The sequence below is a fragment of the Pseudorca crassidens genome, chromosome 15 (genome assembly GCF_039906515.1).
Source record: "Pseudorca crassidens isolate mPseCra1 chromosome 15, mPseCra1.hap1, whole genome shotgun sequence".
Taxonomy (NCBI): domain Eukaryota; kingdom Metazoa; phylum Chordata; class Mammalia; order Artiodactyla; family Delphinidae; genus Pseudorca; species Pseudorca crassidens.
The window spans coordinates 42,684,513-42,704,075 of record NC_090310.1 but is presented as its reverse complement, the minus strand read 5'-3'; the positions used below and the strand labels follow the sequence as shown (position 1 = coordinate 42,704,075).

Here is a 19,563-nt window from a genome sequence, read left to right as displayed (position 1 = left end):
CCATGATTCTGGTTGCATGGTGTCTCTTTATATATGATGTCATCACAGAACACACTCTCCATGGTACTAATAAAAGCTTCCACACAGGATTCCTAATAAATATCAAATTGAATGAAGATAATAAAAAAACACATTTACATTAAGAAAATCCTTCAGAAATGTTTATCCTAATGTTTTATGAAAAATAAAGTCAGGGGAAAAGCTGGTATATTTCCTCCCAGGAACAGTATTAAGTGGAGGGAAAGTCCTCACCATCAGGAAATACATGTTCACTAGATCCAAACACGCTGCGTGTTAGATTAAGCACACCAGTATTTCTAAGTAGAATTGGAATGTAATGTTCACTAAGTGTAAATGCTTTTTTTGGAGAGGGGGAGCCCTTCTCAGTAGTCTAATTGTATACCTGTAAATGTCTAGAAAAACAGCCAGAGCTCCTATCCCACCAATTCTGGTATGGCAGGTGCTGCCCACTCTGTTTTGCTTTCACTATTTCTCACCTCCAGGACAACTTTTTTTTTCCCATACAACAAACTCAGCACATGCAAAAACTATAGTTTTTTGTTAAAAACCTAAACAAATTGTGTTAAGACTTTAAAATATCTCTTGCTTTCAACCCAAGAAGAAAAATAAAAAGGACTGAAGACAAATTTCAAGGCTACCTTTAAACAAATCTCTTCATGTGGCTCTGAGCAATATATATGGCCCTTGAGTGTTCATAAAGCAGAAATTATTTCCTGGCTGAGAAGTAGAATGTAAAACAAACTTATTACCATTCATTTGTATGGCTCTAAAAGAAGATCCATTTGAGAGGGAGAAAAAAAAAATCTGAGATAGTGAATTGCACTTCACAAAGGTACAAGCAAGAGAGAGAGAAAAAAAATGACAGCTAATTTTTTCCTGTGGTCTTTAAAAACATATCCCTTTTCTAGAGCTCTACAGCCACAGAAACCAAGGCTTCACCAATAGCTCCTCAAGTGACAATTTACCTAATCAGCGTAGCAATCATGGAAAAGATTCCATGTTTACTGATTGCACTAATCAAAAATCACTTTTCAAATGCAGCTAATTGACAAGTTTACCGACTGAAATGAAGAGAAGTGACATGTCACGTTCTCCAGGTTGCAGAAGCGAACGCTTTATTCATGCTGAGCACTTGGGGCTGCACTTGACTCTGACAAGTTCCCAGTACCCGGACAATCACCCGTCAGCCAAAAACTGACACATCAAAGACTGACAGTGAGAAATGCCTGCAGCAGACACTCAACAGAGCTGGAAGTATGACCAATGGCTCTCCTTGATTTAACTCTGCCCCACATGAAAAACCAGCTATGATATTGATACTACAAATATTTTAAAAGACTGACTAAACAGTTTAGATCTCAATTTTACTAAAACTATTTCCAAACAAATTTTTTTTTTTTTTTGCGGTACGCGGGCCTCTCCCGTTGCGGAGCACAGGCTCCGGACGCGCAAGCTCAGCGGCCATGGCTCACGGGCCCAGCCGCTCCACGGCATGTGGGATCTTCCCGGACCGGGGCACGAACCCGTGTCCCCTGCATCGGCAGGCGGACTCCCAACCACTGCGCCACTAGGGAAGCCCTCTAAACAAATTTTGAAGTTCAAAATTCTATAAAGAGGAATGCTGATCTTTTATCATTGAATACTTTCACAGTATCTACTATGTGCCAGGTACTGTTTCAAGTACTTAATAACTTAAACTCACTTACTGTGAATATTTTGTGAGACGGGTGTTCTCTGTATCATTTTAGACATGAGGAAAGGGAGTATTGACAAAAGCCTGCCTGAGGTCACAAGGCTAATAAGGGTGGAGGGAAAGCCAGGACCACCCCCCCCCCCAACACACTATGCTGCTCCATGGTTCACGTGCACTTGTGCTGTCAGCTGAGGTGACTCTTCATGTTATTTTATGTCAGAAGGACCAGGAGAGCTGCCTCCTCAACCAGGAGGCTCAGAAGCTCAGGGTCTCAAGAAGGCAAGACTGGGTATCTCTGCAAACTACTTTCAATATTTCCAAAGTTTAGAATTCACATGACTACACCCACCCAATTAAGACAGGAAGGAAAAATAAACATACTTTATTAACACATGCACTTCAGGAGTAAGCATCTTGACAAACACAGATTCATGGGGAGAAAATAAAAGATCTTGGGTAAAACATCTGGAATCACTGCTTTTTTTTAATACAATTTTTACATTCACTTTATTAGTAATTTAATGTGGAAACAGTTAAACATTAGAAAATAATCCTTTTTGACATCTGACATTTTATTTTGAAAATCCATAATTACTTTTTTTCTGTTTTGTTAGTTCATTTGTATCCATTTTTATTTTTTTAATTTTTTTGAATTTCATTTTATTTTTTTTAATACAACAGGTTCTTATTAGTTATCTATTTTATACATATTAGTGTATATATGTCAATCCCAATCTCCCAATTCATCCCACCACAACCCCCCGCCCCGGAATCACTGCTCTTCTTAAAAGGGTAATACTACCTTAAAACACTTTGTATTCAAAAAAGATATGTAAATATAAATGTAAACGTAAGGGATCAGATACAAATTAGAAGAGAAAATACACAGAGAGAGATGAATGGATAGATGGATCAACGGATGGATGGATGGACTGGTTGGCATATATGTAAGGATTAGGTCTGTCTGCATAAATATGAAATCTAGAGGTCACAAGAGACCATGAAATAAATATGCCAGAAAAATATTAATGACAGTAAACTAAAAAAAAAAAAAAAAAAAGAAAGAAAGAAAAGAAAAGAAAAACCAAATCTTCTGTTGAGCCACATGTAAAGAGTATTGGGGAAAACATCCCAGAACATGGAATTTCCTTTCTTGACAGTTGGCAGCATTTGTCTGTGCTTATCATACAACTGTGACCAGTTTACTACCATGCAACAACTATTCTAGATTAGGCCGATTATTTCTCCAACACATCTCTTACAAAGGTATCAGGGAATACTGTGTCAAATGACATGGCTGCCTTCTAGGAAATCCAATCTCACAACCCCAGGCTTTTCTACGTTCTCGTATAACCAAGGGCAATTAGAAATCTTTAACCTATCGCAATCCTGCTTAAACTTTTACACTTCTGGCTTATACGGATATGATTCCCAATTTCCTCTCTCCTGAGCAGGTATCAGATCCTTATCGCTACCTCCAGGCAGATGGCATCAATGTCTTCAGGCATTTCAACTTCCACACAAATCAGAACTATCATGTTCTTCCATCTTCCTCCATCCTCCTGTGCTTCCAAACTCTCTAGTCCCCCAGGTGCCCTCAGTGCACAAGGAGCCTCATCTGGAATCTTCTCTCTCCTGCACTTCGCACGTTCAACTATGCAGTCCTTTAGTGCCTCCATTCCCACCTTCTCCACTTGGAATCCACTTCGCCACAGATCAGTCCAGACTTTCACCATCTCTCCCTAAACAGAACCACCACCAAGTCTTTCCACAAGCAAGTTGTGGTTCTAGAAACGAGATGTAACTGCACATTTTTTTGCTTTAAAAAGTTTTTAAAAACTCTTGCCAAAAAAGAGATAGAAGAATTCAGTGGTTTGTGTGAGTCTAAGGATTAAGACATGACAACAAGCTCACAGTAACCCTTATTAGAGAACAAAAATGTAGGAAACACTTTCTAACTTGTTTTATGAGGCCAGACATGTGAAGAAAGCTATAAACTAATCTTTCATAACATAGAGATGAAAAAATAACCCACACTATACTGACACACGCACACAAAATTGATATATCACAAACAATTAGGCTTATTCCAGTAATGCCAGGTTAGCTTAACAGTAAAAAATCAATCTGTGTACATTCACCATGTAACAGAAGGAAAAGAACAAACAAACATTACCATCTCAAGAAATGGAGGAAAAGCATTTGATAAAATTCAATACCCACTAGAAACAAGGAATAGAAGGAAACTCCTTCTATAAATGAAAAAACTATAGCAAATATCATATTTAATGGTGAAATATTACAAGTTTTCCCCTTAAGACTGGGAATGAAACAAGTATGCCCACCATCACCACTTACACTGACTCACACTGGAGGTCCCAGGCAGTGCAATAAAACAAAAAGACCAAAAGACATCGAGATTAGAAAATGAATATATAGAACTGTCACAACTCACAGAGGACATGACTGAGTAGGGAAAAAATCCAAAAGAACACACAAACTTTTGGAATACACGAATTTTAGTGAAGTTGTTGGATAAAGTCAATATTTAAAAATCAACTCTTTATATATACAAGCAACAGGAAAATGACATTTAAAAGATATTACTTACAAAAACATCAAAATACATGAAATATCTACTAATTTTTTTCGTCCTCGGTTTTTTATTGTGATGATTCAAGACCCAGAGAAAAGCTACAAGGGCACAAGGAGTTCCCACATACGCCTCACCCACTTTCCCCAAATGCTGGCTCATCAGATGACACTAAAAGGAAAAGGCAAGTTTTCAAGTGGAAAAAGATACTTCCAATACAAAAAACCCACACACAAACTCATAACCAGACTATAAAAGAACTCCTACAAAGTAAAAAGAAAAAGGTAGACAACCCTGTAGAAAAATGGACAAAAGACCCAAACAAGCACATCACCAAAAAAGATAATCCAAGCAGTCAATAAACATGAAAAATTGCTCCAAGTCACCAAGAAGAGGCTAATTCAACGTGAGTGAGCTTCCACTACCCGTCCAACAGAGTGGCTAAAAGCGAACAGGCTGACAACACCAGGGGCTGGTTAGAGCAGGGAGCAGCTGGACCTCCCCCCGACTGCTGCGGGGATGTAAACCGGGCCGTGTCTGGCACTTCTCACGAAAGGTGACCGTGCACATAGCCCTGACCCTGCAGTTCTGGGAACGGACCGACCAGAAGCGTTTACAACACGCACCAGGATGTGAGAGCTTCACAGCGGTCCATTCCAAGCACCCCCAAGCTGGGGACCAACTCCACACTATCCCAACTGGACAGATAAATGACGGTCAGTCACATAATGGGACACAGGAAGCAATGAGAACAAATGAACTCGCGCTACAGCGACAGGCAGATAAATCTCAGAAGCAAAACATACAACTTTTTAGGACAAATTTAAAAAGGGTAACGGTGTTAAGAGACTGTTAGATACTACGTTTAAAAAAAAAAAAGACAAAACTAATCTATGGAAGTCAGGTTGCCTTTAATGGGCAGGGGCAGTGGCTGGGGGAGGACACAATGGGGGGCTTCTTGGGCACCAGTAACTTTTTAATTAATTAATTTATTTGGTTGCATTGGGTCTTAGGTGCGGCAGGCAGGCTCCCTAGTTGAGGCAAAGCGGGCTCCTTAGTTGCGGCTCGCCCGCTCCCCGGTTGTGGCATGCAAACTCTTAGTTGAGGCATGCATGTGGGATCTAGTTCCCGGACCACGGATCGAACCCAGGCCCCCTGCATTGGGAGCACGGAGTCTTAAGCATTGCACCACCAGGGAAGTCCCAACTTTCTGTTTCTTGATCTGAGTGGTGGTTACATGACTGTAATCATTTCATAAAAATTAAACTGTAGGGCTTCCCTGGTGGCGCAGTGGTTGAGAGTCCGCCTGCCGATGAGGGGGACACGGGTTCGTGCCCCGGTCCGGGAAGATCCCACATGCCGCGGAGCGGCTGGGCCCGTGAGCCATGGCTGCTGAGCCTGCGCGTCCGGAGCCTGTGCTCCGCAATGGGAGAGGCCACAACAGTGAGAGGCCCGCGTACGGCAAAAAAAAAAAAAAAAAAAAAAAAATTAAACTGTATATTTATGATTTGGCACTTTATGTATGTTACATTTTAATAAAAAGTATATGTGAAAACATGTATAATAACCTAATTTTCAAAAATTGCATATATGAAGAATTAACAGAGAAACTGCTTATTTCATGATCATGGATCTATTGGTTTTTAAAATGTTTTACTATTATACACCATATTTTATTTAACTAATGTGTATTACAGTTAACATACATTTAAAACATCAGTTAAAAAAAAAAATCAGCCTCCCTACCTTCATAATCAGTTCCAATGCATACTCTGTGACTAATTTTATATTCTAAGCTTAATACCACCTGACTACTTGCAGTGTACTTCAAGCTCATTATTTTCTCTCAGCCTGAAGTATTCCAAATTCCCCCTTGTTGGCTCAATTTAAATATCGCATCCTGGCTGATTTTTTTCCATAAACTTTTTCACTCCTCCCATCCCCACCCCCTTTGAAAAGATATGTTAAATACAATGAGAGTCCCAGCACTGATCCTCAGGTGACTCAATGTTTACAAGTCACCAGGCAGAGAGGGCCACTTGTTTCTTGCTCAAAGTGAATCCCTACTTCACAAAGCATATTTCCTATTTTTTAATGATGTAATTAAAGAGATTCTAAGTGGAACAGATTCTAATCAAAGTTTCTAATCAAAGCTTCTTTGTAAGTATAAACAAATTTTATCTAATTAAGTGCTATAAAACAGCAAATGACGAGTTAGTCAAAGTAATAAAAGGGAAGAGGGGACCCCACTATTTTAAATAAAATGCCCAGATGCTGACAAGAGTTGTCTGTTTCCACAAAAGGCAAACTAAGAACTCTAGAATTGCAGGCCCTGAAAGGTATAAAATTCTTTACCTCTGGTATGACCTTGATAAATAAAAGAACTTTCTGACTTCTTTCTCTTACTGTTGGGACAGGATCCTGCAGGGTGGAAGGGGACCTCGGATGCAGTACTTGGATTTATATGAATCCCACACTGAGTGATTTTCTGGGAAGGGACTCCATGACTTTTACAGATTCTCATATGGCCTATGATTCCCTGATTAAGCACCATTGATCTAGGCAATATTTCCCCAAGTGTGATACATGTCACAGGTGGTACAGAAGATGATTTTCTGGGGGTCCATGAACAAGCTTGTTCTCTTCATGGTTGTATTCATTTTGATGTATATTTGAAAACATACAGCAAGCACATCAAAACCATAATGTATTGATACACTTTACAAATTAAAAATAAGTCAATTTAAGTTAGTGGGAAAAAAAGACTTCAAAGTTTTAAGTAAGATGTCCAGGTGCCATCTGGATAAACTATGGTTTATCCTGCTGGCAGCAGGCCAGCAACTGGGCCTTAGGAAACAGGAGGTGGAAGGAAGCCACTTAACACAGAGCACGTGTGCTTTCACCTCTGCTACTCAAACCTCTTGCCACACCTCGGAAAGTCTACTCAATGCAACAACCTCAGAAATTCCCCACAACCATGGTCTTGCGGAGTACTGGCTATACTAATCCACAGAGATTATACCTGGTTCTAGCACTTGCATCTCATTTTGTCCCCGTATTTGGAAGCTGTGATACCAGTAGAGGTAGAAGTAAATGGCAAAGAGCCACAAGGAAAAAGGAACTGATAAAGAACGTCTGAGTAAACAGCTGGCTTTAACAATTAGCTGGAGATGCTCTCACCGCTCACTGGTGAGATCTCAGGGCACAGATAACTCCTACAAAGTGATTAGACTTTTCTGTTGTATGTGGTACATGTTGATACATATTCCGCATGCATTACAAATGGAAATACTCAGAAATGCTATTTGCTAAATTTTCGGGGGAAAGCAGCTGAGGGAACTACTGTAACCAAGCAGATCTCCAAGAAGCCCATTAAACCCTGTGCCCCTTCTGTGCTTCCTTCACTAAATAGAATAAAACCGCTGAAGTCCACAGATTTCATGGTGGAGTCTAACAATGCGCCATTCAGTGTCATTAAGCCACACAGAGAGACACACAGACAGACAGACAGACAGAACACGGTGAAAACAGGACCCTGAGAGAAGGAGACCATCAGAACTCCTTTCTTACAGGGCTTCAGGTTAAAAATGGTTTTGTAACTAAATCAGCATGCAAACAATACTAAGTACAAAGCATAAGTATTTCCCAACAATCCTCACTTTAATCTGGTTCTTTCTTTGACAGGTGTAACTGGTTTAAAAGGAGTTCTAAGGGTTCTCTGCAATAGAGTAGCCCTTCCTGTTTTTTCTAAATTTAATTTTTATCAACTATTTGAAACATTCAGAAAAAAACTTAAATGCTACAACAATTGGATTTAACAAATGTTAGCATCTTGCCACATTGTCTCCCTCCTCCCCACGCAGGGGCTGACTGGTGGGGCAGCAACCAGACAACCCGGAACGCAGAAGCACAGGCTTCACAAAGGAAGGGCTCTGAGAACTTGGCACGTGACCTACACTTCCCTGAAAATGAGCCCGGCCACAGAGCTCAGACACAACAGTTAATGGGGATACAGTTTAAAATTAATACAAAGTCCGAAGCCCAACACTCAACTATTTTCTCCCATTTCCACTGCAATCCAAATGCCATATAATCACTTTCACAGTTAACATTTCTGATTCACTTCTGCCCACAAAACAAGTTATAAGGGGTCAAGGAAAGGCCACAGTCTTCACAGAACCACAAGGTTAAAGGCATATTTCTACCTAAGGCAACGCCTGTCTTTATGTTAGGCAGTTACTAAGATACGATTTGAATTAAGAAACAGATACTGTTGTCTTTCAAGTAATTCCAATTCCATGTCTACTGCCCCATTACCTGTATTAATGGATAAACAGGAGCTTGTTTGGCATACATTTTCTGCATATGTTCACCCAGAAGCAGATTTAGAAATGAAAATAAGAAATCCAATTCATATTATTCAATTAACTATATACAGATAAGATAAAAATATCTGAAAGTCTGTATGAAGTATTCTCTTATAATTCTTCTAAACATTACGTTTTTAAGTCCACTATGTCTGCACTGACATAATAAATCTTTTTAGCAATGAAGATCAGAAGCCACCCTTTGTTGCAGTACTTAATTTAGCAGGTAAAATAATCCATTACTGAAAACTTACTTGACATAAGCTTTGGAATCTGGGCTTGTCCTCTCAACAGTGGCCGGTACAAGTTTCCCTGGTAAGTCGCAGGTGGTGGTGCAGCATTGCTGTAAACTCCAGTTCCAGAGCCTCTGGGCATAACATGGCTATAAAAGGACCCCCCAGCCAGCAAAACAATTATATAGACATATATCCAACACGTAATAAATAAATGTTGGCAGCCGTCTTTGTACTATTAGATCTGATTAAGACAATGCAAATTTAAAAGATTTATAATGGACAAAGTTCAAAACAGTACCCGATAATGGTGACAGCAAATATTCACTTATCACACCAAAGATTTTTAATAATCATGTAAATATTAATTACTTTATGCAAAAAATAATCTGAGTCTATTTCTCTTTTTTTGCATTATATTTTGTTTTGTCCTCAAAGACCCATGCTGTTGCTATCGCTACGCAGTTGACCCTTGAACAACGTGCGTTTGAACTGCGCAGGTCGACTTATAGGTGGATTGTTTTCAATAGTAAATACTAGAGTCCTATACAATCCACGGTTGAGGATTTTCGACTGCTCAGAGGGTCAGTGCCCCTAACCCCAGAGATGTTCAAGGGTCAACTGTATATACTACTACTCTATATCTTACTATTTTCAGTTTACTACTGATATATCAAACATTTCCCTATATCTTTCATAGTCTTCCTAGGTGTTAACATCTATACCTATAGAATATTTACATGTTGATATCTCATATTTTACTAAACTAGTCCACCATTTAGTACCAGTAGTATAGACAACAATGCCTAGAGAGATCTGGGCATATAACCAGGCTCCTCTAAAATATCTTCTCAGGATAAATTCCAATAAGCAGGAATCTGGATCAAAAGTTCAGAGTACCTTCAGAACTTAAAACTCTATTTAGAGGTATTTCTATGTTGCTTTCCAAAATGGCTGAAATAATGCAAAAAAGAAATCTTTTAAGAATATTTTAGATTTGCATTTCTTTTACTATTAAGAATGAAGACGACCAACCAACCACAATAGAAACTATCCTAAGCAGTTAATCCCCACAACAACTTCATGAGTTAAGTAGGTGTGATTATGATTCCCATTTTACACACAGGAAATGGAGGCACAGGGCGGTTCAGTAACGTGAACAAACATATCAAGTGGTAGACAAGGCATCTGATCCAGACGTTTAGGATCCAAAACCCATGACCCCACTGTCCCTTACTAGCCACTGTATAAAGTACACGCTGCTGATGGTAACCTACTGCCTAAATCCCATTTTGAATCTTAAGGTTTTCCTATGAATTGGAAATATCTATTTTTGAGTTATCATCATTAATTCATAGATGATAACTCATTAATATTTACCCCAGCACATTGCTCTTTTTATCCCAGCTTTATGTGTTACCGTTTCAAAGCTCCCTCTTTTATATACGGTTGTCTCCATAACTAGGAAAAAGACAATTTGATAGCTAATAAGGGCAAAGGATAAAAATCAGAAATTCACAGCAGAGGAGATACAAATGGCCAGCAGACATCTTAAAAGAGACTCAACCTGACTAACAGGCCAGAAAACACATTAAGGCAGCACGGAGACATCAGTGCTTGGGTACAAGCCCCGGAGGTGATGGCTCTGCTCAGAGGTACTGGGGACACCCGGACATGAACTCGGCCAGAACTTTCTTGAGGGTAAAGAGCATGTTTTATTCTTTTGAAATAACAGTCTTCTAGACAGCAAAATCTCTTAAGAGAAAATAACGGAATTCTCAAGCAACACATAAAGCAATATACAGACCAAAGAAACGGAAGTGAATTTTAAAAAATGAAGAAAAGCAGAAAAGTATCAAAGTCATTAAAATATCTGCAAAATAGTTGTATTTAATTAAATATTAAATATTTGTGGCATAAATGCTGACTTAATGCTTTGTGGAAGACCCAGAAAAAGCAAAATACACACACAGAGAAACCTACCACTCACCCCAAAGCCCTGAAGGCCGCTGGATCCAGGTGGACGGGCCGCCGGTCCCGGTTAAAGCCGAGCTGGGGCTTCCACTGCCGCCCATTGCTGGATTTCTCCCAGTCGCCAGGTTTCAGTACCGGTGCAGGTTTTCTAAGCATTTGAAAATACAAAATTTAGTTATAGGGATGAACTTCGTTTACACAAAATAAACCTGGAGAGTTTTATAGATGCACTGTTGTTTACCTTGCTCCCGGAAGCATTATGGCTTTAAAAACGTAATCTTCAGCAAACTGTGGGTCTTTAAAATTAATACTAGAAGAGAACAATACACATTTTAGTGATTACACTGGATTAGCCTCACTTAACTATCATGTAAACTCAGGTACTTTTCACCGTTATTTTATTTATTTTTTTTTGGCCTCACCGCGTGGCTTGCAGGATCTCAGTTCCCCCACCAGGGACTGACTCTGGGCCCCGGCAGTGGAAGCCTGGAATCATAACCACTAGGCCACCAAGGAACTAGGCACTTTTGACCTTTACACAGAATAACTAAAATTCAAATGTTCTCCAAAAATGATCTTAGGGGCTTCCCTGGTGGCGCAGTGGTTGAGAATCCGCCTGCCAATGCAGGGGACATGGGTTCGAGCCCTGGTCTGAGAAAATCCCACATGCCGAGGAGCAACTAGGCTCGTGAGCCACAATTACTGAGCCTGCGCATCTGGAGCTTGTGCTCTGCAACAAGAGAGGCCGCGATAGTGAGAGGCCCGCGCACCGTAATGAAGAGCGGACCCCACTCGCTGCAACTAGAGAAAGCCACGCACAGAAACGAAGACCCAACACAGCAAACATAAATAAATAAATAAATAAGCTTTCATAAAAAAAAAAAGAAAGAAAGAAAAGAAAAGAAAAAAAAATGATCTCAGTCACTGGATTTTGCCAAATTGCCAAATGGCTAAACATCTTCCTCACCAAACCGCCACTAATTTCCAGGATGGCCCTCGTGTAACTTTCTGTGCAACAGTCATGTTCAAGCTAATTGTGAGTGATCACAGAGAAATAACAGACACTGCCTGCCCAACTCTTGAGAAATTCCAGTATAATATCAGAGACAGGTCCAAGAGGTTTCCAACAACTAAAAATAAAAAACACCTTTCATTTTGTTCAGGCCATGGCAAAGACCCTCCCTCTGGCATCTTAGAGAAGATCAGCTCTTGTTACAAGAAAGATGCAAACAACAACAGAAACATTTGCAAAATCAAAAAAGAACACAAATAATCCACAGGGGAAAAAACACAAAACATCCCAGCTGGAAGCCTGTATCCTGCTCTACTAATGTGTGTTTCTGTGATAATGTAACAGTCACCATTTGAACACTACACAAAGGCTGTACATTCAGACTAACAAGCTGGGCCAAACTCCTTTCTGGTGGGGGGTGTGTGTGTGTGTGCAGGCGCCTCCCAAAGCACACAAGTCTTCCTTCTGACACAGCAACGTCTCTTCTAGGACTCTGGATACGCGCCTGGTTTATACTTAAGGATGCTCATAACATCAGTATTCATAATGTTGAAAAACTGTAAAACCTAAGTGTATGGACAATAGTGGACTGGTTAAAGAAACTATGGTTCTTTCTAAAAACGGTATGCTCAATTGATATTTTTTAAAATGTAACAAAATACTTAATGACGTGGGAAAAGTACACATGCAACAGACTAGACACACATTCACCAAAAGGTTACTTGCACATTCAACCATTTCCTTTCCTTCTTTTTGCTTTTTTATATTCTCCAAAGATCCTCCAAAGATTACAGATTACAGTTGCAATCAGTGAAAAAAGGTTTTATTGAACTGGTTGACATTTTAGATAGCTAACTTTTTTTTCCTCTTCAAATACTGCCACTTAAAATAATTAGGGCCCATCTGCTATAGAGAAATTTTCGTTGCAGTAGGATTTAACTGTATATTTTAAGTACACAAAAATAGTTTCATTTATAATAAAGATGCTATAAGCTCAAGAACAGCTGAACAACACTTCATTTATTCAATCTGTTCCTCTTACAAACTCACTCTTCACCGCAACTGTCTTTATCTCAGATGTTCTCTATTCCAGATGGCTTAGGGCAGGGCCAGGCACGACAGGCAGTATGAAAGGTTTAAGAGGGTGAAAGAGAAAGAGATAGGTATCTGGGTCTGTTAGGGCTTTGCAGATACATAGTAAAGAGAGAAAACTGGGGACTTCACTGGCAGTCCAGTGGTTAGGACTCCGAGCTTCTACTGCAGGGGACACAGGTTCGATCCCTGGTCGGGGAACTAAGATCTCACAAGCCACGGGGAGTGGCCAAAAAAAAAGAGAGAGAGAGAGAGAGAGAAATCTGGTGATAAAGCAAGACTTGCAACTAAAGTATCTCAAAATACTTCTCTTAGTGTCAGCAGGCCTTTTCGGCAGTTTACCAAACAAATTTTCAGAGTGCCCACTGCATACACGGTCTCACGGTGGGATCAGGGGCACAAACGCTGACCAAGCACGGAGCCTGCCTCCCCTTCTAATAGGGGAAATAGACAGAAAAGGTTTAATAACAGTTTAATAAGGAAGAAAGTGGAAAAGGCAACAACAGGCACAGGAAAGATGCTGAATCAAAGCATGTGAGTGCACATGCCTTCCACACACACGCCCTTGTGAGTGTGGGCTAAATGCATGTATGTATGGGGGAGGGGGGCCTTTCACCTGGGACCAAGGAAGACAGCACCTAACAGGCTATGGTTGAAGGTGGGACAGGACTGGCTGCAGGATGGAACAGACATGGAAAGGGGTAGCTCCGTTTAATTGGAGCAGCCTTCTCAATGGGGATCTGGGAGAGAAGTAACAAGCCCTACAAAAAATGATTTGAGTGACTACATACATTCTCAGTTCTCCCAAGGAAGATACATAACCAGTGCCATTCTAAAGGCACAGGATACAAACTGGTTCATTACATGCAGTAGATGCTTTAAGTTCTCAAGACTTAATTCTCAGGTGGGACCCCGGTTGAGAAGGGCTGAACTGGAATGAAAAAGTATGTGAACAGAAGTGGGCAGTAAGACGGCCTGGTTGAACTGGAATGTTGTCATGAAGGGCTTGTTCTGACCACAACGTAAGGCTACTTCAAGTTGTCAGAGAGTAAAAGCAATCCAAGATGCAATTCAGAAAGAACCACCGGCCACACTGCATTAGAAAGATGGGGCGAGAACCAAAAGGAGGTCACAGTCCTAGCCTAGGGAATGCTGGGCAAGCTAAAGAAATGGCAGGGCTGGAGCTGGAAGGAAGATCATGCTTAGGTGAGGGCTCTAGGGGAACACCTGAAAGGCACGCATAAAAGAGCTGAAACTAAGAAGTGAAAGAAACAGCCAAGTAACAAGCTCCCAGGCAGAAGAGAGAATCCCAGGTCATAGGGATAATCTCTCTCGAAAGACAACGGTTACAAGAGGTTTAATGAGAGCTGAAGGTAATGTTTGAGAAAACAAATCCATTTATTCATCAAATATGTGCAGTTTATTATATGTCAATTATTCCTCAATAAAACTGTTTTTAAAATTCCACTATTCATGTTCATGCTCTGAAAGGGAAAACATTTCCAAGCTAATAAGAAAACAATCTCCAATATCTCTCCCACTTCCCCTCAGAACTACACTCAACAGTGTGATCTTATACTTAATATGGTTAAGTATAACCATATTAAGTAACCATATTAAGTATAACCATATTAAGTATGTCTCCTTTGGGAGACAGAAAAGGAGTATTTAAAAATAAGTTTGGAGGTCCCCCACTGAAGGGACAAGGGACACAACTTATGATCTGAAAGATTAAAGCATTCATTCCCCTTGGATCTTTGAGAACAATTTGAAGACTTATTCTCTCCTAGAAAGAGTTAAGCTTTGACTGGTTGTGATATTTTTTGTATTTTAATTTGTTCCCCAAAATATATACTAAGAACTATTATGTTTCTAGAAACTAAAGTAACAACAGAAGCTAAAGCACAACTCTACTGTACTTTTTTCCAATGTGATAACATCAGCCACAACTTAAACTTCCTAAAAGTAAAACAGACTTAGGCAGGAACCCATTAGGCAAAGGTCCAAAGGGTAACTTTTTATTTGGATCCAAACTTTCAAAGTGCTTTTGGTTTTTTTCAGGTTAACGTAATTCAAATTTTTATAGGTAGAGCATTAAAAATAATGGAAATAATTCCATTATACTAAAATATATAAATAAAAATAACGGGGAAAAAATATAGATTACTCTGAGAAATTCCCACCATTAGAAACAAGAGGCATTAATTGTGGAGAGTTTACTGGGGAGGGAAAGCAGTAATATGGAGATAAAGTCAGAAGCACCCTCAGGGAGGAGACGAGTTAACAGAAGAACCTCTGGACCCAACAGGCTGCCCGGCTAAGGTCAGAGAACGGTGCGTAGATTCATATTGTTTCATCTAACTGGTGAACAGCGGAGGGGGTTTAACCACTCCCTCGAGGTGGAACAGCGCCGAGTCAGCCAGCATAAGCTTCTACCCTCCAGACCAGCTCCGACGAGGGCTTGTACAGTAGATCCCCTCCTTGGTTAGGTAACCTCCCTATTATTTTAATCACTTAATTGTCTTCATAAACACACTAAGGACAATATAAATTAAAAATTTTAAACCTAAGCATAGTTGTAAAGTAAGGAAACTGAACAGTGCTTTTATTTTTATCACAAGTAGCACTTTAGACACTTTGCAGCAAAGTCTCAATAGAAAAAAACCAGAATGCACAACACCTTTTCCAATTCCATTCACTTTAAGAATTATCCTTATAAACGCTATTTAAGTACTACTATTGTTTGAGAGTGCTAGGACACATCACAAAGAAAGCAGAAAACTCCAGAAATCTTTTCATTTTTACCTTTCCCTGATACATTCCATAATTAATGCTCAATCAGCAAACCACTGCAAACTGTTCACGATTCATATACTTGACATTTTAAAGCACTTAAAGAGTTTATAGGACTTAACAATGTCTTTTCTGACATCCTATCAGAGGAGGTTAACCAGCTGTGTCCTATGAAGTATTACAGGCAGTGAAAGTTAAACCCTCCCAAGTGTTCCCAACCATCAACTCTGTTACTGATTCCGTGTGTCCTCCACTTCTTCAGGTTTTGGATCTCAAGTTGCTTGCCAACCATGAGTCTTACAAACATGGCAGTAATGGTCATTATATTAAAAATCTATCTTCACGTACATCCACATTTTAAAAACATCTCCTTGAAGACAGAAAACATTCTATCCCTTGCCTGATCCATCCAAAAGTGAACACAGAACGTTTGAGAAGCAGTCCTCTGAAGAAGTAAGTCTGGGCTCTTAGAAGAATCTGGCAAACACAGGTTCCAACACTATGAAAGCCAAGCTTTTACATGGGTTTAGAAGGATGCCAGGTGCCATGAGAGAAAAAGAGAAATCTGACAATGCTACTAATGAAAACATCTCTAAAGATTACATAAACCCAGATTACCTTTGAGAAGAGAAGAAAAGCAATGAAGGGTAGGCAAAGGGAAGAGCATTCCAAGCACTGGGAGGAAGGCACAGAGATGAGTGGGACACGGAAGGGACCAGCCTAGAGAGCAAGGAGGAGGTGTCCCTGAGGAGCTGTGGGCACTCAGGCACAGAGCACAGCTCCACCAAATTAGGGCAGGAACCAAAGATCGCCGAGGGGTGGCAGTGTTTAAGAAAGATGAGACAACAGATTCAGTGGGAAGGAAGGTGGCATTAAAAAAAAAAATCAGCTGGGAGAGCACTACGGTAATCCAGGAGGAGTGAGTACAGAACAGGCTCACTGGGAAAAGCCAGATATGAAAAATAATTGGGAAGAAAAAAATATTCCAGAGCAGTAGTGTAGGTACATGGAGTCCTGTAAAGTGAGAAGCCAAAGCTCCTAAGTCTGGGCATCTGGGGGAACAGGAGGTCGAGGGACAGAACGGAGAGATGGGCAAGGAGGCGTGTGAGGGGCGCAGAACAAAGCAGCCAGTGTGGACACAGAGTCCGAGGTGAGACCAAGGGGGTGTGTGTGCATCTACTCCCCCAGATGGATAGAAAATTGTGCTGCTACACCAGGAAGATAACTTTTTTGTAATTTAAAAATCATATACAGGTTTTATATGTTTAAATTTGACAAAGAATTATTCTAAAATACTATGCTAAGCAAATTACAATGGTGGAGGAAGAGCAGACTGAGGAAAATTCAGGGAGATAGCTCAGCTCTGTTCAAAGTTAAACTACTACTATGTTGAACGACTTATGGAATCAGAATTGGAAAAAAAAATCCTAGGTAACTGCTGATTGTATTCTTTAAGAATCCTTCTATGAATTTAAGACACTTCAATAACTTCTAAAATATACTTTCTCAATACTATAGATAAGACCTAACACGATGGGAAGAATCTACCTAAAGTCAATGTGAGGAAACAACTTCTCAAACATGGAATGCAATACCAGATGCATGCAAACAGAGAAGGGGGAAAATATCAAGAGTCAAAACAGAACTGGCAGCTGACTATGGAAGCTACCTTTTCAGATTTTTTGTTTATAAAGCAAAAAAAAAAAAACACTGGGCTACACAAGAAACCCTGAAACAAACACACGCAAAACTGCAGTAAACTGCATCTCAGCCTCAACATGACCCCTCAGAGAAAACACTGAAAATCACCTCATACGGTAAGAGTTAACACTTTGGTCTTTCACGAAATCTCTAGGAAATCAACTCAATTAAGTCAATTTTATTATGAAGTTATATTCAATATATACTTGAATATACAGCTGAATCTCAGATTTCTTTTATAAATTAATAAATCTTGTAAAAACAGTGGATACCAAACAACACCAAAGGCCATTTCAGGCTCAGAAATCACCACCACCATATCATCATACAAACAAAAACTCCAGGATCTGTCAAGTTTGTAACTCTTCCCTTGCGCAAGTCTCTATCCTAATTAGATAGTTAAGATGAATTAACTATTTCTAGAGGGCTGTGAAGGAAGACCCTTGAGAACATGCTGAGAAATTGAGGAGCACAGCAAACAGAGAGGACAGGTGGGAGTTAACTGGCCTGAAGCTCGGCTGGGAGCCAAAGACCCCAGGGGTTAATACATAGAGTCCACACTGGCTCTGCCGCAGCCAGACTGTTTGTGGTGGGCACAGCAGCTTGGCTTACGGTTCTGAATCCCACCCTTAACAAAAGAGCCCACAGACAAAGAGCCAGGACGAATTACGTGCAAAGATAAACTAAAATTGTGGGTAGAGATAAATAAAGGCAACTGGTTTAGGAAGATTTTCCAAATTCACAATGGTTTTCTTTACGTAAAAGCCTTTCTAGAATGGCAGTTGCTCTCTAAAGCCATGAAAGACAGGAAAATAAACATGCTTATACGTCACAATGAGAAATCTAAGTAAAATCCAAAATATTCCCTGAGGATGAGAGAAATAAAGGAGTATTCAGGAACAGCTTTTACAAAATCCTTGAATTACTAGAATATTTGCCCTACTCTCATCTAAAGACTGAAGAAAACAAAAACATAAACCCTGCCATCAAGATTAGTACTTACATACAACAGTTACATAAATGAGTAGTAAGTTTGATTTTTATCTAAATAGCTATATTATATTTTACATACTCAGTAGAAAATGCTGTCACCATTGAAGAAATGAAGTATAAGTTTTCCAGATAGCAGAAATTAGCCCCTTAAGTTTAAAATTGTTGATAAAAAAATTCCACAAATTCGTCTATCTCATCTTAACCAAAATAAAGTATATTAACAGTTTTGTTTTTAAACTCAGCAGGGCCACGACCATAAATGTAATAAATAGTCTTACAATACGGTGAAGCTGTGTGGGCCTCTGGGGTGAAGAGGTCTGTTTGCACATACACAGCAAACTACTCCTGGAAACTCCTACTTTCTGCCTCCCACTTTTCTAATCCAGGAAGAATTAGAGGTTGTTAGGGGAAACCAGAAAGCAGAGAAGCAAGCTTGTTAAATCAGTAACCTTAACAATATACATAATTTAAAGTCAAGAGGCTCTACTAGGAGGTCTGCAACACAGGGACTCTCCAATCTCAAAGCACTGCTGGAATAACAGCTACCATTTCCCGGTGAACCAGTCTTCTTAAACTTATCTGCAAGTTCAGAGCTGCATTCTGGGCAAATGTCAGCAGTTTGGGGAAACTTACCTGATCGCAGCGTTCTGTGTCAGATCCCTTAACATGGGAACAGGAGAACATACTATTCTAAAAAGAAACAAGAGAAGAACCATCTATTTGTGAATCGTAACCTTTTGGATAAGTGGAAGCAAGATGTTGCTATGTTTCTGAGGAAATCATTAAAATGCACCAGCAAAACAATATAATCGTATATATCTTTAAAAAAGGGCCTTGTCTTCCTTGCTTGTAATCTCACTAACAGAAAACAATTATGGGCAAAGGGCTTTTATCAGAATTTGTAAAGAATACCTACAAACCAAAAAGGGGGAGGTGGGGGGACAGATAACTTAACAGGAAAACAGAACAGGTATTTCATAAATGAGGAAAACCAAATAGTTAAGAGATATACCATACAGCATTCAATTTCATTAGTCATCAGAGAAATACAACTGTCAACCCCAAGATCCCAACAAGCATCCACCAAATTG

At 39.8% G+C, this 19,563-nt stretch overlaps 1 protein-coding gene across 2 annotated transcripts in view; it reads right to left on the bottom strand.

Annotated features, from left to right (window-relative positions):
- The window catches only part of XRN2 (5'-3' exoribonuclease 2), an 80,098-nt gene that overhangs the window by 10,073 nt on the left and 50,462 nt on the right, over window positions 1–19,563 (bottom strand). For both annotated transcript variants that reach the window (XM_067707377.1, XM_067707378.1), the window contains 4 exons: window positions 19,106–19,162; window positions 11,123–11,191; window positions 10,898–11,029; window positions 8,929–9,056 (listed from right to left, as the gene is read on the bottom strand). In XM_067707377.1, the coding sequence (XP_067563478.1) occupies window positions 8,929–9,056; window positions 10,898–11,029; window positions 11,123–11,191; window positions 19,106–19,162 (386 nt within the window). The remainder of the gene's footprint in view (window positions 1–8,928; window positions 9,057–10,897; window positions 11,030–11,122; window positions 11,192–19,105; window positions 19,163–19,563) is intronic.